This window comes from Mastigoproctus giganteus, chromosome 2 (assembly GCF_048544385.1).
Source record: "Mastigoproctus giganteus isolate SK-2022 chromosome 2, ASM4854438v1, whole genome shotgun sequence".
Lineage (NCBI taxonomy): Eukaryota > Metazoa > Arthropoda > Arachnida > Uropygi > Thelyphonidae > Mastigoproctus > Mastigoproctus giganteus.
Window position 1 is genome coordinate 248,541,235 of NC_143576.1, and position 22,707 is coordinate 248,563,941.

At 38.0% G+C, this 22,707-nt stretch overlaps 1 protein-coding gene across 4 annotated transcripts in view; it reads left to right on the forward strand.

Annotated features, from left to right (window-relative positions):
• LOC150090364 (histone deacetylase 4-like) overlaps positions 1–22,707 on the forward strand; it is a 449,332-nt gene that overhangs the window by 298,886 nt on the left and 127,739 nt on the right. For 3 of the 4 annotated variants that reach the window (XM_090389832.1, XM_090389833.1, XM_090389831.1), the window contains 3 exons: positions 12,111–12,228; positions 15,410–15,528; positions 21,728–21,853. In XM_090389832.1, coding sequence (XP_090245958.1) covers positions 12,111–12,228; positions 15,410–15,528; positions 21,728–21,853 — 363 coding nt within the window. The remainder of the gene's footprint in view (positions 1–12,110; positions 12,229–15,409; positions 15,529–21,727; positions 21,854–22,707) is intronic. The other variant, XM_090389834.1, reaches the window with a different exon arrangement.

Sequence of the window (22,707 nt, forward strand, 5' to 3'; positions counted from 1 at the left end):
AAGGTGTGTTTGTTTTAATTGCGGTCTCCAGGGTTTCTGAAAAGGCAAAAGTCAAGGACGTTGGGTGCCGGCACCTGGCGACTTCGCGGGCAGGGGCCACCTGGTTCCCTGTCCCTGGCCCCTGCCCCCTAACCTTGACCACGAGGAGACTCGCCAGGGACAACTTTATTAACAGAGATTTTATTATTATTATTATTATTATTTATTTTTTTTTTTATTTATTTATTTATTTTATTTATTTATTTATTTTTTTTTTTTATTTTTTTTTTTTATTTTTTTTTTTTTTATTTTATTTATTTATTTATTTTTTTTTTTTTTAGGTCCTAGCCACTGAAATCTCAGGAAATTAGGTGGCAGGACCTGCCAGAGTAACTTAAGTCTACTGGGTTCCTGGTCTGCCTCCACGGGGCTAAGGTGGGGCAACGTTGGGCCTCAGCAGGGGTCCAGCGGCTAAACGACCAGATGAACAACGGTACACGGCACTACACATATACAATATCCATACACTTTTAAATCTCTGGCATTTCCAGTGAACTGGTACACCCACAATGAAAACTACGCGGAGATGGGGGGAACCCCTGGTGCCGTCTGACACTAAATACACCTTACACCTTACACCACCTTTATTAACAGAGACACTTACAGGGGCTATCAGGCAAGCCTGAAGCATCAAGATATTTAAGGAAAGGAAGTGGAGATAAGAATGAGAAGTATGGGAATTGGAAGGAAAAGGAAGGGAAAGTTGGATAGAAGATAAGGGGAAGAAGAATAGACATCCCCTGAAATAGAAGAGAAAAGTTTACAATAGTGAAAAGAAGCAGGATATAGTGAACTATGCCTATTACATTTAAACTCTAATCTAAACATACTTAGAAAAATATGAATAAAGCTGCAAAGCTAGCAACCAAGCAGTATCAATGAAAATTATATACAAGCATAAAATTATATACAAGTCTACATCCTACCTATAGACAGAGTCTTCAAAAGAAAAATATTTACAATAAATGACAACAGCAAGAAAACATTAGTGTTTCCGACACTATCTTCTATAACGAAGTTTCCTGAAAGTCGATACCTTTTGGTCTTATACATAGTCATTAAAATTCGATACACATAATAATGTATATCATTAACAGGACTTATTTTCCTGCAAGACATAGCCATTAAGCTCTTATAAACGCAAGATTTAAATTTTCAACAACAGTTCTTACAAACAACTTACAATAAAACACTCAGTGAAACTCAGAGCCAAGAAAACCTTATAAACTCTTTGGTGTAACACCTCATTAAGGATTAACATTTACAATGCATTTTCGTCTCCTAAACACACTATCAGCAAAATCAGAGAAATACAAAAAATTCTCTCTTGTTTCCCCAATCGTGGAAAATTAGCGGGACTATATACATTTGTCACAATCTGTAGCTGATTTCTAACATCTAAATAGTGGTTACATTCTAGGATTAAATGATCGACGATCTCAACAGCTCCACAAGGGCAGAGAGGCGATGCGGACAATCCAAGTGCATTTAATTGGGAGTTTATACTCCCATGACCTGTAATCATAAATGTGACATTTAAGCCGGGACAAAACCATTTTAACTGCTTAGTGTATTCAAAGACATTAGGAATAAAACTATATGTAACCCTGCCCAGAAGAGCAGCATTCCATTCGAATTGCCAGTTTCTCATAAACTCAGATCTTAATCTAGCAAAATCCTCCTTTTCAGATAAATCCATGTTCAATGTATAGTTACCAATATTAGCTGGGGGATCCCTTCTTCGGTGATATAATAGATACTGCAATATTATTTCGTAGTACATAGGTATTCGGCCATTCAGAACCTGCAGAGCAACAGTATAAAAAGTTCTACACGCTCTGGAGGTGGCAAGAAGGAAAAAACGCTGACATTGGATAAGATATTTTTTCACAACTCTATTTACCACCCTAAAGCCCCATGCACCTGCCGCATTGCATATGATAGGCAAAAATAAACTTTTATAGTATAGCTTTAATGTACTTGATTTTATACCCCAAACGTTTTTACTAATTTTAAGTATTTTCCGTGTTAAATTCTTAATCTTCTTCAAAATATACTTTACATGTTGAATGAAAGTTTATGATCGAACATTATTCCAAGATATTTGTGTGTTCTTTCTAGTTTGATGCTTTGATTATTAAGTTTAACAACAGGCAGGCTGTTTAAATTTAAGTTGCCCTTAAGAAGAAGCTGTTTCGTTTTGGGAATGGAAATAACTAGTTTGTACACATTGCACCATGAGTTAAGGTCATCAAGATATTATTTGATTTTTGCTCCAGCTCTAACCTTGAGTTTCCCCATCATCAAAAGGGCCAGGTCATCTGCGTAGGCAATCTTACGGACACCATGATCAGTAGCTAGCCACCTGTCAAGCGCCACGGCCCAACATATTGGACCAAGTACGGATCCTTGAGGGCAGCCGGTAACCGGTCTCGTGCCCGAGGAGACCACAAGGTTTCTGTTGCTGAAATAATCTGTAGCCAACCAGTACAAAGGAGCTGAGACACTGGCCTCCCGGAACCTCTCCAGGACACTTTTCCACCACAGGGTGTCAAAGGTTTGGGGGACAGTACCCCAGATGTGAGAACAATGTTCCATGGTAGGACGGATTTGTGATTTGTAGAGTGAACATCTGTCTGGAAGAAAAGTAATGCCGAGAGAGAAAGAGAAACACGTTTTTTAGATTCAGAGGAAGTAGTATTTGTAATGTGCTTGTGCCACGAGAGATTAGAAGTCAGGGTAATCCCCAATAGAGATATATGATCTTGCATGGAAATCAGAGTGTCATCGAAAATAAGCATAGGAGCTTCTGCTTCTATGCTTATTTTAGAACCCTTTTTTGCGAGATATAAGGCTTGTTTGTTTGTTTGTTTGTTATTTGGTTTTTAGGAGCATTAGCAACTAAGGCCATATTGCTCCGGGATATGCGGTGGTCATTCCCTTGACCTTTCCGCATCCTCCGTATTTGGTGGTGACGGGCTCGAACCCCGGTCTAATCAAGAAGCGTGTGCTACGCACTGCTGCTCCTTCCCACCTGGCTACGGAGGCGCCCGAGATATAAGGCAGGACTGGGTGTTTGAAGAATTGAAATAAACTAAGTTATCTTTGCCCCACTGGAGAATTACCTGCAGATCAGCGTTTAAGGAATTGGTAGTGTATATTCGAGAAGGTGAAGCTGTTTGAGCAGGGCAAACTGGAAGGCAGGATGAAATGTGCTATCATCAGAAAAACTGTGCACAGGAACTGTGTATATTAATGACCTTCTTCCGGTAAATGGAAGAAGGTCATTAAAAAGAGAGGGAGAAAGAACTGAACCTTCAGGAGGGGAACACAAGCATTAGTGAAGAAGTTAGAAGACAGAGAACCATCTAACATCACCCAAGTGGGCGGTCAGAGAGAAAACTGGATGTCCAATTACAAAAAAAACAGTTGGCAAACCATAAAATGGAATGCATCTTAGTCTAAAATGGAAACTTATTGACAACACCTTTATGCTAAACATGATCAAAAGCTTTTGAATTGTCAAAAGCAACTGCTTGAGTCTCGCCGAACTTTTCCATTGAATTTGTTCATTAATAGGTAACAAAAGCCAGAATATCATCAGTGGATCGTTACCGACGGAATCCATACTGACCATCGTTGATCAGATGGAAGGCTTCTAGATAGTTTTAGCGTTGTGGGGTTAATTGATTCGTCCATTACTTTAGAAAGATTAGAAGTAACTGCATTAGCATTAGTAGAGGCATATGATGCAAGAAAGCAAGCTTATGTAGCATCAGCCAAAAAAGCATGCTCCTATTTCACCCCTCCTTTCGTTCCAAGTACCTGTCCAGCTCAGCCTTAAATTTATTTAGGCTATCAACTTCCACAACAAAGGATGGAAGTCTGTTCCACCAACCAGCCACCCGCTGGCTAAAGGCAAACTTCCGCATATCTATCCTACATCTTTCTTTGCTCAATTTGAATTTATGAATTTATCTGTCTTTCCTCAATTTGAATATAATTGAATTGAACTGCAATGGGACGATAATTGGATGGGTGAGATTTGTCATCCTTTTTAGGAACTGGCTGGATATAAGCAGATTTCCAAAAATAAGGAAAAACACCTTTGGAATAAGAAGATGAAATAAGGCGACACAAAACAGGAGTAAGTTCAGGAGCAGAGGTTTTGAGAATAACTGGAGAAATATCATCAAGGCCTGGAGCTTTCTTAGCATTATGCTTATTCAAAATCCTTCTGACATCTTTTTGATGAAAGACCACAGGAGACATTGAATGGGGTGCACTGGGAATGATGCGAGGTGGTTTATCAAGATCATTAATACACGAGTTGGAAGGAAAATAGGATGCTAGCAGGTTGGCTTTATCCTTGGCTGATGCGGCAATAGATCCATTTGGTTTTCTCAGAGGTGGGAACAGAGATTCGCAAAGGTTGCGGCCAATAGCTTTGGCAGGAGACCAGAATTCTCGGCTACCATTTGGACAAGAAGCAAGATTTCTACTCTTAGCCTGTTCGAAATCTAATTTGGACTGTTTAATAACTGCTTTACAATTGTTGCGAGCTTTGGTGCAGGCAGAAAATGAAACTGAAGATTTGGTTCCAAAACAAGCCAATTACGATATGCAACGTTCTTCTCTTGAACAGCCTTAGCACATTTATTGGAAAACCAAGGTTTAAATAAAGATGAGATTTTAAGGTGGAGTGTGGAATAAAGGATTCCATCCTTACAAGAATATTATTATTATTATCATCATCATCATCATGTCTTTGGTGGCACCTAGACTTCCGTCTGTCTCCACCTGAAAAGCCGAATTTACGCAGAACTTCTGCAAAAGTGGTTTGTATGGAAGAGGCCTCTGCGCCACCGGGGAGCAGCTGGTACCCGGACATCCCCCTCCAATGGCCGTCCTCAGGCACATAAACCGGGCGCGAGTCACCATTCTGACAATGCCTCGGGAGCCTCCGTAGCCAGGTGGGAAGGAGCGCAGTGCGTAGCACGCGCTTCTTGATTAGACCGGGGTTCGAGCCCGTCACCACTAAATACGGAGGATGCGGAAAGGTCAGAAAATGACCACCGCATATCCCCGGAGCAATTATGGCCTTAGTTGCTAATGCTCCTAAAAAAAAAAACCAAAAACCTCTGACAATGCCTCATGCACTAAAGTCCAGCACCCACCGGAAGTAGTGCTATACCGATGGGTGCCAGCGATTCCGCTCCCAGGCCGCCCAAACCCGGGAGCCAGAAAAAAAAAAAAATAATAATAATAATAATAATAAAGAAATAATAAATAAATTAATTTAAAAAAAAATAAAAATAAAATAAAATCCTTACAAGAATAATTTCACTAACACAATCTGAGCAAATGTTGATATTTGAAGTTTTGAAATAGTAATCCTACCAAGGAAAAGAAGAAAATAAATCTCGCAGATCATCCCATGTTGCATTTTTTTTAATACCAAACAACACGAGGTTGGTAATGGTCTGAGAGAAAGGCTCCATTAGAGAAGAGACCATTACCAAGTTGTGATCTGAGGTACCCAGAGGACCACTCACCGCGACTGTGTGTACTTAGAACGGTTGTTTGTGATGAAACGATCAAGTATGTTGGCTGCATGGTTAAGATTGTCTCTTATTCTTGTAGGTAAATGAACAATTGTGCGAGGTCATTAGTCATTACAAAAGCCTCAGCATCTCGAACAGCTGGTTCCGTGTGCCTAGAAAACGGAAGCCAGCTGGAAATTTGAACATTAAAATCACTAAAGAAAATTACCTCACTTAGGAAAGTTGGACTGAAGAAAGTCAAGTTTCAAAGAGAGAAAGTCAAAGAGTTCCAATTGATTAGTGGAGTTGGGAGAATGATAGAGGTAACCGATGAATTTTACAGAATGTGGTAGAGAAATTTTAAGCCAGAGAAAATCGAAAAGAGGGGATTTCAAATTACTAAGACTCTGACATGGAATATTAGAACGGACATATGCACAGGTGCCACCTCTGACGGGAAAGGAATCATGCAGCGAATAATTCGGGCAACTGAGATGAACAGTGGTTCAATCAACCGATAGCTGGGATTCTGTCAAAAAAAAGTACATGTGGTTTGGCAGACTCTAAGTGGAAATGGATATTATTGAGATTAGAACCGAGATCACGTATATTTATGAAACGAATGAAGTAGATACACACACACACACAACCAAGAATATATCCAGGTCCTTGACATAACGTAGCCTAGACAATGCTTTCCCCCCCTAATACACACTACTCAGACTTCCTTCAGCCACTGTCTGGCAGAATAGAGGCAGCCAGATTATACACGAGCTGATCCGGAAGTCTCTTAGAGAATTACCAATTGGTCCGGTTACTAACTAGCTGCCGACCTGTGAAGAACGCCGTTTAGGAGCTGTGCCCTCGAAAAGATTGAATCTCGCCATGATGTCCATCATAACCTCAAAAGACATCAATCATACTGTATAATGGAAGAGATGGGGAAGGGTTTATTTAATTGTCCCTTTCTGAAGAGGAATTGTAATCTTTTTTTTTTTCGCTCACGAAAATAGGGAAACGACCATAGAATACACTCAACTTACAGATAATATACTGATGCTCGTTACCTTAGTTTCCTCAGTGAAAATTCAAAAAATGACCGACAAACTTAAATGAGCAGAATTATTCGAATAAATTAAAAATTTCTTCTAATTGTTTCTACCAATATAGTTTTTAAAAGAAAAAATTGCCACCTCGATGATTAAATATTAATTCTGAAATACCTAGCGTACTTATGATGCTATGTATAAGGCAGATTATGAGAGGTGGATTAAATAGTAAGTGTCCTGGCAATTCATCGCTGTTCCTAGTTTCGAGTTTATTATTACAAAACGGACAAGCTCTGTTTCATCACTTTCATAATGGTCGCTATTCAATAATTCCGAATTATGGTGGAGGAACGTAGCGAATACCGTTGACAACGAAGTGGAAAATGCGGGAACGAAGCTCCTTGTGTAAACAAGGGAGACGTTGAATACAGTTCAATGCGTAATCAGCACTGCCAGATGTTTCCGAATCGTACCAGTTACTGTTGTACCTGCAGTACTCTTCTTATCTCAGACTGAGAGACATTAATACAATCGACGCAGCTAAATATGGCCGTGTTGTATATTAACATGGGAAACCGTGAATGATTGATCGATAAGATAAATGATATGTCATGATCATTGGGCCTCTTGTGCAAACACATCTAGAGCGACTATAGTTCAGTACAGATTGTGGAAAATTCCACCCTTTATTTTTATCAGTATGATATCTACCAACAGGTTGAAATTGTTATGTGAACAATGAAAATTTTAAAGGCTGAGATATGTGGGGAAATATAGGTGATTAAAAACGTTTGTGTACATTTGTAGAATTAAAACGTACAATGAGTGGTCAATTTATTAGGTATACCTGCCTAATAGAGAGTAGGTTCCCCTTCGTCTCTTAGCTATCAGAACGGGCTGAACTCATTGTAGCATGGACCCAAGAGGTGCCGAACATGCTAATTCATATTGACTCAAATGCTTCTTTTTTTACATTAAAACTCCGAACACAAAAAGTATTGGAACCTATAGTACTTAGGTACCGTGCGTGGGCTGAAGATTAAGAAGATGAAAGAATATACAGTGCTTGTTGACATTAGACTTGAATTTCTGTAGATTATAATTTTCAGGAAATACGTGTGAAAGGAGATAGTTCCAAAAAACGGAAGTTGAAGGAATAAGAAAAGTTGGTTCTGTGAGTTTGAAGTCGGACAGCAAAGGGATGCTGATTTATTGCGGCACGTGTTCGGATTTGTTTGGAAGAAACGGAGAATTATAGAAGCCAATTCAGAAGATCAGTGCCCATGGAAGTATCGATAGAAAACGCATGCAGCAGAAACAGAAAGTCTGAGACAGAGAATAGAAAGACTTTGTAAGAGATGGGTCATTAATTAACCCAACTGAAGACAGGAAACAGTGAATTCCCGAAACGTAGCCAGAATTGTTTAACTGTTTGGCATTGAGGCGTTTCAGTCATTCAAATTGTAGCATTTCAGTAATAAGTTACTTAAATGTACCACGTGATGTAATAGGGTAGTGCCAATTAATTAATTAACTCATAACCTAATTTCCTTCTTTTGAATGGAGCCTACAAGCCTGAGAGATGTTATGGACACACCGTTTGGATGTGGGAACAATGTTCCATCGTAGGGCTGATTTGAAGGTTGTAAGAGTGAGCAGCTGCTTAGAAGAAAAGTAACACCGAATTCGAAAGAGAAAACCGAATTTTAAAGATGCAGAGAAAGCAGTATTTGAGCAAGTTTTTTTTTTCCTTTATGAAACCGTATTGTGATCCATTTATTCAGGCCATGTACCTTTTTTATTATCCATTTACCCTTCTCCCCCTCCCCAATTAAGGATATCCTAAGCGTTTTATGAACCCTTAAGGTATCCTCAATGATACTGGTAAAAATCTTTGCACCACTTTAGTTCAAATGAATGTTATCTCTTCAAAATAGATTCCTTCTACCTAATTTGTAATGTTCTTATGCCAAGAGAAATTAGGTCAGGTTAATCCCTAATAGAAAGACGTGGTCTTGTCCAGAAATGTGTATCGTCAAAAATAAGCGTAGGAGCAGAAGAATTCTTTTTGTGAGATATAAGACAGGACTGAGTTTTACAAGGATTGAAATCGATTAAGTTATCTTGGCTCCACTGGAGAATTACCTAGAGATCAGCATTTAAGAAATTGGTAGTGGATGTTCGAGAGGTTCAAGCTGCTTGTGAAGGGCAATTTTCCTCAAACTGGAAGGTGGAATGCAATGTGCTGTCATCAGCAAAACTATGGATAGGATAGCTTCTTACAGTTGTTGCAAAATGAATGGTTGTGGACTACTCCGCAGATCTCTGCATTTTTTACAATGTATGAGTTGTGCTTTCAGAATTTCCTCTTTGCACTAGGTCACACTGATTTGTTATTTGACTGACTGTAACGATTCTGTTATCCTGCACAAGTGGTTATCCTAGCTTGCCCTGTCACACACCAAAGAACTGAGTGGCCACTTTATTACTTCTTATGTAATAAAGTGGCCATTGAATGAACGTTAAAAAAATTAACATAATCACTCTTATGTTTCCTCTGGTCGTTTAACCAGAGAGTAGACATTCGTAACGGACGTTACCAGTTGTATTCTACCAGAATCTTTATTTGGATAGGCTGGGGGCTTCGATGTGTGCGGTACAGATTCACATAACCAATGATGGGATCGTTTGATGTTGCTATACATAAGCTACTTTTCGTCTTAAGTCAGTAATCTGCTTTAAAAAATGGCTCATGATTATGACGCGAAAGCAGCGACATGCGAATGTCTTGGAGTTTGTTGTCGGCTGTGAGTTTATGTGGAATTCATTTTCCCAGCTTCTACACCTTTTCCAGTCGATACAATTGCAAACGAATGGTGTCATCGCTCACAAGCGGAGATGGGGGAAACTCCTGGTGCCGTCAGACAACTAACACTGAATTTTTCTACAAGTACCTGTTATGTTTGGTTTGAAATGGACTTAATGGCGGCATTAAATTCGTCTTCATCAATAGCGGTCAATCGGGGAGCGTGAAGTAGTTTTACTCACTGCATCATCTCCAGATGCCGATCTTGCTGGCTGCTTTGTATAGCGTTTGTGTCCAGTTTATACTCATGAAATAGGCATGCTCGAATAACTGTTATTGGAGGAACCATGTTTTTTTTTTTTTTTTTGTTACTTTTCACTATTTTACCGAAGCACATTTCGCACATTAGACATCAGCTGACTCAGTGCCTCTTGTACTTTCGAAGTGCATCGACAAATAATTGCCATCTATATTTTTTTCATTTTTGCCAATTAATTTCATTTATAATTTCATTTATAATGTAAAACTCCTGGCCATGTCGCCGTGTTGAGTATTATTGTCTCTAGTACATGTCCTGTACTTATTAGCAATAAAGAATTTATTTATTTACAGTCTTCCATATAATTTTTTTCAAAATAATAACATAAAAAAACCGCCCGAACTTTTTTGGCCACCTGATATAAAAGTAGCTGGTGGCGTGCAATAGTGGAATGATAGCATGGCTCCATTATTAGAAAGACTGTAGCAACTGAGAATTAATTCACTGTTTGGAATTCTAATCACAATACCAATGAAGTCACTGCGCAGAGAGCACAGGTTACTTTAGTGAGATCATCAAGGCCTTATGTGAAACGTTTCCCTGTGTCTTAGCTGCTCTTCTTCCTTGTACCTGTAGGCGCATGAATTTCGCATATATTCATATTGTACAAATATGATATTTATTTACAATCTGTAACAACCAGAAAGAAAAAAAAGTTAGTCTTCTTTTATAAAATATGGCAGTTTGCTGCGCAGAAGTAGTTGTTCCACAGGTTTCGTGCGGTTAACGCGATTTGTATAGTAACTACTGCGGCAGCAGAAAATGTTATTTCATCTCGTTGTAACTAGAAGTAGAAATAAATATTGATTTGTCCACTCCACACAGGTTAGCGTGCTTTTCTGCCAGCGTAGTATTTATGTACCTGCATATAATACCTTTTGAAAAATGTATTAGAAACAAAAGTTTTCGTTCTGTCATATTACAAAAAAAAAAAAAAAAAAAACTTTGGACACGTGAGTAAGTTTAGCATGAAGATGAAGAAGTGTAATTTTTCTAAATATTAGGCCAGTTCGAGCCGTTCTTCAAATATCGGTCACCACAAACTGTTTTGGTTCCACCCATTGGCTACAGATCCTTTGAACAACATAGTACTGTGCCAGTCGTGTAAAAACAAAGAACCAAAGCAATAAAAGATGCGTTAATTGGGAAATTACAATGTCGTGAGAAGTTCCTTTAGCTTTTAGAATTATAATTGTATATATTTATATATATATATATTTTTTTTTTTTTTTTTTTTCCAGTATTAATTCTTCTTCAACACTAACTGGCAAAAAAAATCGCGCTAATAACACTTGTCTTTCAAATAAACCTGCATTTGTTAGGTTTGGGTGTGTTAAACATCAAGGCAATTAAGACTGAGGTTTCGTTATATTGGGTCTGAAATTACGTGTATTCTTATCCAGATTTCCTGAAGATAAAATCAAGCAATTCGAGACTGAATAATTGGGCCACACTGGAGAAGGGGGGTTCATTATAGCCCTAGTTGCTGATGCGCCATTAAAACACAAACAACCAAACTGGAGAGGGGAAAGAAGCTCATAAAAATTCCTCACAACATTGGCAGGTTTCGAATTCAGGCATTTTCCACCCTATGTGGGAGGATGGTGATTATAACCACTGAACTTCCCGCGAAGTTTCCAATAAACTAAATGATAAACCATTTTAGATTTATGTGAGATGAGATGAGGGTCTAGAGTCTAGACCCTCAGCTCATCTGAAGCAAAAGTGCTAACTTTGTTATGGTCAGCAATAGAAACATAGAGGTGTGGCAACTGATGGGTCTCAATGATTAACGAACATCAAATTGTGATTGTCTGAACTCGCATCGTTGCTGTATCCTATAGGAAACCAGTTTCCTCCTGATGGTTGCATTCGCAGTTTTCAGACCAGAGCGCATAAAAGATGCTCATTTGCATGGATTCAAGTAGCGGAAATACGATGTTCTAGTGCAGATAAACGTCACTTAAGGAAGTGGCCAGATACTTGTGGATGCGGCCAACGAAAAAGTATAAAGATTCCATTGAGTCTCCTTCCCAGAACGGCTGTGACGTGTCGCACGCGCGCTACTTCAGTTCGTATTACTTGCGTCATTTAGAGACACTGTGTTTGCTGATTTCACGAGGGAGAGCATTAGTTACTAAAGTGGGGATAGAGTGTGGGTGGGAAGGAAAAAATCCTTCTGGGAGACTGTTCTTTGGTCTGTCATCAAAACCAAACTCTTATGACCTTGTTTGTTGACCATTTTTTTTTTTTTTTTTTTTTAATACACACAAGAATTTACAACGATAGCTTTACTTAAATGCTTTTCTGTAGTAACAGGGAGCGTTGAACAAATCTACTGTTTTTGTTTTTAGGTGCCATTGCCTCTTCGGAAGTCAAGCAACGACTCCAAGAGTTCGTCCTTAGCAAGAAACAAAGAGAGGCTGCCGCAGCGAACAACACAAATAACTCTCCACCCAATTTCCGCAACTGGTAGGTAATGTTTGGTCCTCTGAACGCAATTTTGCAATAAAAACCTAGTGGGATAACTCAGTCGAAATTTTGAAAATCTAAATAAATACTAAATACCAAATCTTTGACCAGAAAGTATCGTACAGTCTTAATTTTCTTTTGTATTTTCGAAAGAATCTAACTGAATTCAGTAGTTTGATAAATGGACATATTTGAGTTTAGAAATAAAAGAGATTATTTTAAATATTTGAAAAAAATTGTTCAGATTTCTCTAATTTTTGACTTAGATTTTCTCGTTCTTTCGAAATAGTATATATATTTAGCAATTAAGCTAATTAACATCTGGCCGTGGTCCCAATGGTTAGTGACCAGAAGTAAGAAGATTGTGGGTTCGGCCCATGCGCTGCCACAAAAGATTCACTGCCCCAGAAAATCTGGCTGCTCTCAATAATTAATTCAATATGTAGCCACAACGAATATGTAAACTCCTCTAATCTAGAGAGAGAGAGAGAGAGAGAGAGAGAGAGAGAGAGAGAGAGAGAGAGAGAGAGAGAGATAATCTTTAATGCCCTTCACGGCCAAAAAGCCAGGGGTTTACATTTTTACAACCTCCCGAAACTTCCGGGAAAATAGAACAATTAATTACAAAAACAGGTAATTTTACAAAAGAAAACATATTTTATACAAAGGAGAGAACTCCTTACGAGAGTTAGGTCTGATTGAGCTGACTTAACATCGAGATAAGAGCACCAGCTCAATCAGACAGGAACAGATGTAAGGTACACATGTCAATGCTGATTGACATGTGTACTAGACATAATTTTTTTCCTGTAAGTCCGGTCAACAGCGAATTTGTTCAGGTCGGCGTCAAGTGCCTGGGTTTGCTTGAACATCTGCTGAGGGAGGAACCTGTCCGAGAGATGGAGTCGCGCTGAATGCGAGTAGAGCTCGGGATTGGCCCTAAGGGCAGCAGGGGGGATCCTCCAGCCACAGGTATCCCAGAATGAAGGTGTTGCGATTATGCCTGTTATCATCTTGACTGTTGCTAGGAGGCGTTGGTCTTCGACTAAGGTGGGAAGCCGTGGAATCCCGAGAGAGTTGGCGAGCTGCGTGGTATGAATCAGAACTGGAAGGTTGTGCTTCCTGTTGGCCCACTTTAGGAGCCAGAATTCTGTGGCAAAGAGTGGTTTCTTTATTGATGGTGCCGCTGACGCCCAAATTTCAGCAGCATAGAGTAAAGGTGGAAAGATGATTGCTCTTATGTACCTCACGGTTGTCTTTTTATCTCTGATATGAAGGAGATGCTGTTTTGCTATCCACCGGAGTCTTGAAGCACGTGTGAGGAGCATGTCTATGTGGGCGTTGAATCGAAGTTTGGAGTCGAATACAACGCCCAGATCACGGTGGCTGGATGCAATTGGGATGAGGGTGTTGCCGACCGAAGGCTGGAGAGAAGAAGGAGGTTGCTTCAATGAATACACCATGAATTCGGACTTAGCAGGATTGATCTTGAGCCCGAACTGGCAGAGGTAAGATGTGACTGCAGTGAGAGTGTTGTTAATTTCCGTTTTTACCAGATCAAGGTCTTGACTAGAAAAAGAATAAACGAAAATTTTTATTTAATTAATGTTCTGAGAGCTCATAAGAATGGATATCTGATCCAGATATCCATTCTTATATGAACTCTCAGTTTCATTTATAGATTTTTCTTGAGGTTTTTCTATCTGACATTTTAGATGTTATATAAATACTTTATCGGAACTCCGCCTGGTACCAACTGGTATCTATTTGACACAAATATATTGTAGATTGGTGCAGTAATATAACTCTACTAATATAACTCAACTAATATTTTATTAGGTTTTTCTTATTTTAATGGTAAAAAAATAGTGAAAGTAATCCTTAAAAAATCTTTTGGGATTTTATAATCTTTGTAAATTATATGAAAATTTCGAACTAGTGATTAAGACATTTTGTTCCAGTTATAAGGCAATCTTCTGAGGCTCAGTATTCAGCTGTTCTGTTCCATTAGTGGGGTTTTTGGTGTAAAATAAATTGGTAAAGAAGTAAACATTAATTTTAGATAGTGCATTAATAGCGTCCATCTTTAGAATATGAAGAATACACAATGCCCTACCAATATATTAGAGAATCAAAATGTACTAATATCTGTACGCCTCCCATCGTTGACAAATGAAGTCTCGTGATTGTCTTGGTCACGTGGTATCTCATACCTATGAGTAGAGCTGCAGTGCCTCAATGCCCATGGACCCATGGCAAAAGACAGATGACACCTGCGGTCTCATGAGAGAAATGATCATAGATGCAGAGTCTTCAATCAGTGTCATCGTTAAGGACGAATCCGATTGCATTAGTGTCGAGAACGGCGGCAGTAGGTCGATGGAGCAAGGGAAAAGTATTGTGATAAGACGAATCGCCGCTCATATTGTTTAACACTGACGGACACAGGATGTAGAAGATGCTGCACGAAGCAATGGATACAGAATATATTCCGCCCTTAGCACAAGCCGCTGGTGTGGGTATGCCCTTCACCTGCAGAGTGTATTTGAATATTCTTTCACCCGTTCATCCCATAATTGTGTAGAAATGGTGTAGAGAGCACTTCAGTGATATCTAACATTTACACTATCCTGCGTATTCTCCGGACACGAATCCCATCAAGAATCTGTGGGATCATCTGGAACGACCTCATCAGAGATAGGCCTCAACAAACAACAAATGTTGCCGATCTAGATATCATTCTCGGACAGAAATGCAGTAAAACTCGGTGGATACCTGTGCACACCTAGTCTAATTCATTCCACAAAAGGATTACTTCTCATCGTAGCTAAAATTGGACATAATAGGAACTATGACAGATTTCTAAATGTAATCTTTCACGGTATTGCGGTAAATCTGTTTCTGTTGATGCCCTGCTATAATTAAAAATTGAAACCCAATAGAGATATAAGAAGTAAAGGAATTAAGGAAGATAAAAGTTTCAAAATTGTTAGAAAAGAGATTCGAAAATATCAGAAAAATTAATATATTCAGTTTTGCATTCAGAAGTTTTTGCAACCTTGTATTTGCATGAAAAATAATGAATTGTTATGCAATGTATATTAATTATCATCCCGATACTTCAATGATTTTTGTAGATTTAAGAATTTTTTAAAATTAAATCTTGCATTTTTAATTCCAGGTCCCGTAAACACAGTTCTCTTGACCAGGCATCTCCGCCCTCTACGAGCTCTATATCACCGCGTTGCAAGCATCCTCTTCTTAGCAAATACGATGACGATTTCCCTCTAAGAAAAACAGGTAATCTCAGATAAAAGTGGCCATCCTTAAACATAGACGTACGTGCTGGTAGATGTATTTGCATGGAATTCTGAACACGTGTCTTCTTCATTCAAAGTAATCTTACTATTGTAACTTACTTATGCTCTTAGTTATAACTGAATGCCTCTTTTCTTCTTTCTTTTGTTGTACATCCTCCCATTCCTCCCCCGCTGCTTTTCCCCTTGAGGAGAATGGACAAATGCCAGTTCAGTATGTGCGGCTGCCAAATAAATCTCATTTACGGATTTATTTTTAGTGGAACAATTATTTCCCTCTCGCATCACCTACACAGAGTACTTAATTAATGAATGGACTTTCTTCTGTCAGCCGAAACAGCCTTTGTGTTTCCGGTCGCGCTGTCCTGATCCATTTTAACAATCATCACTTTTTCGGGCTGGACTAAATTTATATTTCTATATTTTACCGTAGGTAAAGAAATCAGAATGTCATTATCTTCGACTGTACCATCTTGGCTGAGTTAACTCTTTCGCCATTCTGACTATCCTCCAGATAAATAATGATAGGTATTACAGACATTGTGGTTCAATCCTAAAACCATTCTGATTTCTTTACCGTAGGTAAAGAAATCAGAATGTCATTATCTTCGACTGTACCATCTTGGCTGAGTTAACTCTTTCGCCATTCTGACTATCCTCCAGATAAATAATGATAGGTATTACAGACATTGTGGTTCAATCCTAAAACCATTACGGACTTGACTTCATTATGAATTCCTTTCACTAATTAATGATGATGTGGTTTCAAAAATGTTAGGCTTGTATGCAATAAAAAGAATGTCCTGAGGTTTGCTAAATGCTTACCATTTAAAGTTTGCTATATAAGGTGCAAGCTTCAGCAGATGTCGCTCCAGAAATTGATGTAACAGTTTTAGTGACATTTTGGTTTCCCCCATGAATCTTGTGGTACGTCAGGGTGCCACGGCATCCACCTTTGAAATGTCTGGCGCGTACACACCCTGTGGATTATGTGTGTACCGTGATCAATTTTTAACTTCAGTGGAATGTGTTTTGGATACGAGAATCCTGTCGAAAGGGATCTCAGTTTAAAGTAATCCGAGATTTTTACTCCATATCATTAAACTACTGTATTATTTAAATTATATTTTAACTTTTAACCACAAAATGGCTTGATAATATTAACACTGATTATTAAAAGTTTATTTCTTCTTAAACATATATCTATCTATATTTATGTATACATATTGTTTTTATGCTAACAAATATCGGCTGGTATGCGCCTGGTTACTAATAGTATTACTGGAAGGGAATCATGCTTGATTGTTTTGGGGAACATTTACGAATACTGTGTGTTACCTTAGTTAATGTGCTAATTCTAGTTCTATAAGCACACTTTACTCCTATGTATTGTGTTTATATCTGTGGGTTAAAGGATTCTCGAATATGCGATTGTCCGATGATCAAAAATCTTGATTTCTGTTTAGTCACCTGCCGATTCAAACTGGCGAACCGACCAGAGAACACAGTTTACAGACATAATACACATGGGTGTATGAGTTTGTTCTTTCGGCTAACCCTGATATGAAATGTTTTTATTTATTTATTATTACTATTCCCGATACATGGATGGCGATTGTGGTTCATTATTTGGAAATCCCCTTCATAATTTTGGCAATACGGCGTGTGTTCCATTGATTATGAAAGGGCGAAATATGTTGTAATATTTCGCCTTTTCATAATGGCAAAACGTGAAATATTATGATCTCATATCTTGCTAGACCATTTAGCAGCTTATGTTGTGATTTGAATTCACGAGGTGATCAAATTCAGTTCTGATCTGATGTGTGGCCACACTCTAATAACTGCAAACTCTGCAGCAAGTACGTACTGTTTATCTGTTTCGCAACATGAGACTAATATTGTCTCACCAAATTGGAACTTTGGTTTATGACGTTGCCTAGTTTATTGGAAATTCATGATAGATTTCCTGGTCTTATGTTGGTCTTAATATTATGAGCCAGGAAAGCCCTTGGTGTCCTATCGATGATTTATCGAAGATTATCCTGTAGAAACATGGAGGGCATAGTCCCACTGTACAAGGCAATTGTAAAACCACATCTGGAATCCCATGTTCAAGAATGGAGAACTCATCTGAAAAAAAAAAAAAAAACATTGGATCCACGGGTACAATGACGGGCAGTTCGCATGGCGAGGTTGACAAAAGGGTGAACGTACGAGGAAAGACTCCGATTACGTGAGCTGCAGAGCTGAGCAACCAGGCACCTCAGAAGTGACCTGATTGAAGTTTGTAAGGCTCTGAGAGGGGTTTAGTAAAATGAATGAGGGCGGAATTTTCACTGTCATAAAGAATTCCAGAACTAGGGAGCGTACATTCAAATGGAAGGGAAGAGGTTTAAATTATATTGTAGGAAGGTTTCTTTTAGGCAGCAAGTCGTTGATTGCTGGAACAGGTTGCCTTCGCTCGTAGTTGAGGCTGACACTTTGAATAAATTCAAAGGTCAACTACCTATGTGAAAGCAACCTGCTAGCTGGTTTAAAGAGCTTTGACAGCTATGATATTTGCTTTAGTTGAAGAATTTAGTTTCTTTTTCTTCCAATAACCAACCAACCAACAGTTACATTAAAATGTAACTGTTGGTTGGTTGTTTATTGGAAGAAACTGTTGGTTGGTTGGTTATTGGAAGTTTAATGGCGCATCAGCATCTAAGGCTATCGTGCGCCAAGAAAAATGTAACAGTTAGAAACTGGATTTGCCTTACCTTTTATAAGCAAATTCAGTTTTTATATTCGACATTAGCATTCCTTATTGTGGAATACGATTATGCATATTGTTAAGTGTTCCTAATTTTTCATTCTTTGCTGTTTTAAACTTCGAAATAGCAATAACGGAATGGTGTTCTCACTTTCATTCTCTCATTTAGGGACTTCTCTTGTTTCAGGGCCATAGCAAGCTGCCAAGCCAAGCATAATATTTGACTACGATATCTCTCCCCCCCTATCCTCGAGCAACGTCCTTGCTTCTGCCTTCTTTTTTTCTGCCCTTTTTTGTAAGAAAATGGGTACGTCCTTGCAGTTGAGAGAGGACAATTTAATTTCTTTTTCTCGCAACTTGAAAGATATAAATTACGATAAACTGGGTTTACTAAGGCCTGCTACTTTCAGGAAATTTTGATTAGGAAGAAAAATTCACTATTTTTCCTTCAAAGGACATGTATGCCAAACAACGTAAACAGGCCAGACTTGTTCTATACCAGTCTTTAAAACAAACAAACAAAAAAAAAGTCACATAGTGTCATTCATATCCAATCCTTTCTTAAATTTACATGAGCTCTCCAGTTGTATAAGATTAGGTGACAGTTTATTTCTACAATTAGTAAACCTCCAATAAAAAAAAAAAAAAAAAAATTATATTCAGCCAATGACTGTCCTTCTTAATTTAAGTGTGTATTCGCCATAGGGTGTCCCATAATCTGAAACCATAGGCTAACAGTTTGTTTATGTGTTTTTATCTTTTTTGTTGCAGTTATAATAGATGGCACCAGCTAAGGACGAGAATGTGGAACATTAGCGCGCACATGATTTTTCTTTGGTGGGGAAGGGGGAGGCTGAACTGAACGTCAGAGCATCTGCTTTGACCTGGAGAAAATTGTTTTTTTTTTTTTTTTTGTTTTTGTTTTGATCGAGGGAGGGGACTCTGTTGCTCTTTCCCGACTGCGCTGCTGGACTGTGGCAGTAATTTTGCCATGTCATTGTTATCATCATCATCATCGTCCCAATTACAAATTGCTGGCGAAATTCAAGGAGACGGGCATTGTTAGATAAAGAACTCAATGAATCTTCAGAGGTAGTTTCTATTGAATAAATAATGACATCAGTGCTTATTAAACGTTTACGCTTAACAGAAAGAAACTACTGTACCGCGTCTTCCGAAACTCGGATTTCAAAATCCAGTATTCATTGCATGTTGAAGAGAAATCGGTGAAATTCTTTCAAACTGCAGCAAATTCCTGAGTGAAGATGATCCTAATCGACTCGCGGAGTTCTGTGAACGAGCATTGCACTAACTAAGAACAAGAAAATCCTGGTTTAGAGCAATTATGCTTTTCAGTGATCAGATTAATTTTTATGTTGTATGAAGTTAATCTGTAAAACACACGTTATTAGTTCGGAAATAACCTTAACTGAATTATCCCGTCTATGGTGCAAAAAAAAAAAAAAAAAAAAAAAAAAAAAGCTACGTTTTGTCCCAGAAAGACCTGACACCTCTGGATTTGGTCTATTAGGTAGTCTCAAAGCCAAGGTGTATGATGTGAAAATATGAAATGTCGAACAACTTAAAGAACAAATTGTCACTACATGTAATGAGATAAAATCTTGATTAAACAATTCGTGCCGTTCTCGTGGACTGGAAAGTACCTTTGCATGATTGTGTTCGTGTGAATCATGCACATCTTAAACATATTTGGTAACAGTTCCTTATGGTTCCAAACTTATGGGACCCCCTATAGTTTGTGTCACTTGCAGAAGAAAAAAGATTTTGATTACATTTCCCTTTTGCAAAACGAAGGTGTATTTATTGTATAATTCTGTTTTTATCCAGGTGATCCTGCAACACATTCTACGAAGTAGTTGTGCCATGTGGTTTCCTTCATAATCTGCAAATTTATACAACTGTTTGTAATTAAAAGGACGTTGCCATGCTGTGAATGTAAATGTAAATAAATGTAACTGCCAAAAGATTTAGAATGCTAATGAAGCAGAGATTATCTTCCCTTTCCCAATTTCTTTTTTAAAGCGTTTTCTTTGGTGCCTCAGTACTGCTTGCTTGGCTCCTCAAAATCTTCATATTCAGTTTCAAGAAGTGCTTTCGGCCGACGAGCAACTTTATTCCTTCTTTCTCACATGACATCCGCATCTGTTCCATAGTCCTACTTGACCTTATATTCTGATTATTTGGTTTTCATTAAGCAAGTATCATTTACATAAGTCGGGATGAGCTTTAGTAGACGTAACGATAAATACTCCTAACTGCGAAATACTTACTATTAAATGTTTTTCTTGTTTCTATGCAGTTAATTTTTAGGCCTCCCTTGGGGTATGCTAACGATGATTACAACTGACTTTTACGGCCGGATGTTTTTGCTGACGCTGTCCACCGATAATGAGCTTTGGAAATATCCCTTCTTAAATACTTAATGTTAGATGTCCTGTGTTGAATTAATTAACATATATACTGTAGTTCTTTATTATCAATTGAAATTGCTAGTTTAACTTAGGAGGATTTTTTGCTAAGGCAGTGTGGGAATGTGAAGACTTCGATAATATTTAACTGATGAACACAATTAATTCTATATTGTGATTAATGGGAAAATAATTTCAACACTGGTCCAACTTTTATCCATTTGTTGTTGTTGGTTCTTTGGAGCATCTGGGACTTAAACCGTGTAGTTCTGTTGTGTATTATGTCTGTTCAAGTGTACGTTCCCTACTCCCTCCGCCTGAGGTTGGCTAACAACATTCCCGACTGAAGAGACATTTAGAAATTCCTCCAGTCATTGACGGGACCCGAATCCAGAACTCTCCAAACGAGTGACAAGTTTCGAAACCATTATACTGTCACGGAGGACATTTGCTTAATTTAAGGTCGTGTTGAACATTAATTTTTGTGTAACGGTTGACTACATTCGAAGGTCGGAATTTTAAGGAAAACACGTTCTATCTTAACTGTTTCCCTGTACAGTTGTTCGCGAAGGATAACCAAATTACAAAAATAAAGTAATTTATCTTTTTGGGCGCCATTTTTGTGTAGTTGAATTCAAGTAAGATGAATTGCTTTTAGTTGAAATCAAATATTTGAGCAAAATTATGTATGAAAAGGAAGGACATTTTATAACAAAACCCACTTTAGGTTTATGTATACTCGATTCCCGACCTTCGAGCATTAAATGCAAATAGCTTTGATCTTAATTCTCAGTTTCATAAAAATTTCCTCTAACACATCTTTTCAAAGCTTATGTAGTTATTTTCACATTCACCAACTCTTCCTTGCGATCTTACCATACTCAGAATATTATTGTAAACCTACACAGGCTCATACTTTCTGATATAACCTTGTATGTTATTAATATTCAGTGTGACTGCGATTGTGTCTGATTGTTTGCTTGCCTTTTGTCCTCTAGCTTCCGAACCTAATCTAAAAGTTCGTTCTGTGCTGAAACAGAAGGTAATTGAGAGACGAAGCAGCCCGTTATTGAGACGTAAAGATAAAGGCCCTATTCCGTCGAAGAGGAGGCCTCCTCCCACAAGTACGGGCATATTTGGTTTGCATTCTGTGTGCCTGTTTTAATGACTGCATGATCAATAAGGTGCATGTGTGATTGCTTGCCGTGTTTGTAAGTCACTACTAATTATATCTAATATTCATGTTTATAAATGTTAACTGTGCTTTTCTTTCAGGATATATTAAGCAATACAGATTATATTAAGCATAAAAAAGTAGCGGAAGTCCTTACTCCAATCACCCCTTCCGAATTTGACCGCTAATTTAAATTAAATCGAATGTTACTTATAACTTATGTAGATCGATTCATAATTTAGTCCCTATTTACATCATTGAAATACTCTGCTGTTGTTATGAGTAGTGAATTCTGTATTTTCTTTTCTTTTTGAAAGATTTTGTTATTGTTATTATTGTTTTGTTCCCTTTTCTTCCCTTTCAAAAAAATAGAAATTAATTGTTTTTGAAGCAAGGGATTTATCTAAATTACTGATTGAAAAATGACAGTCCAGTGTAGCTAAATGTTTGTTTGTACTGAACTGCCCAACACCACTTTGTGACAAAAATGATTGAACCAAGATGCTTGGAAATGTTTCAGATCTTTTTTTCTTTCAAAAATTCAACAGTGGGCAAAAAATATAACCTCTTTTATGGAAGATTGTGTCCATTCCCTGCCATACATGAGAACCGTAATGAAACATTCAGCCAAGAGGCATGATTTCATTTCGTGCAAGCTTTTTTTTGTTTGATTTGATTTTATTTCTAATCAGAAAGAATTAGGCATCTAAGTTACTTTGACGATTTTCTAAAAGAGTATCTTAGGAATTCAATTTAAAATGGCGAATGATCAAAAAATTATGCCGAGAACGCTTCAACTTCTGT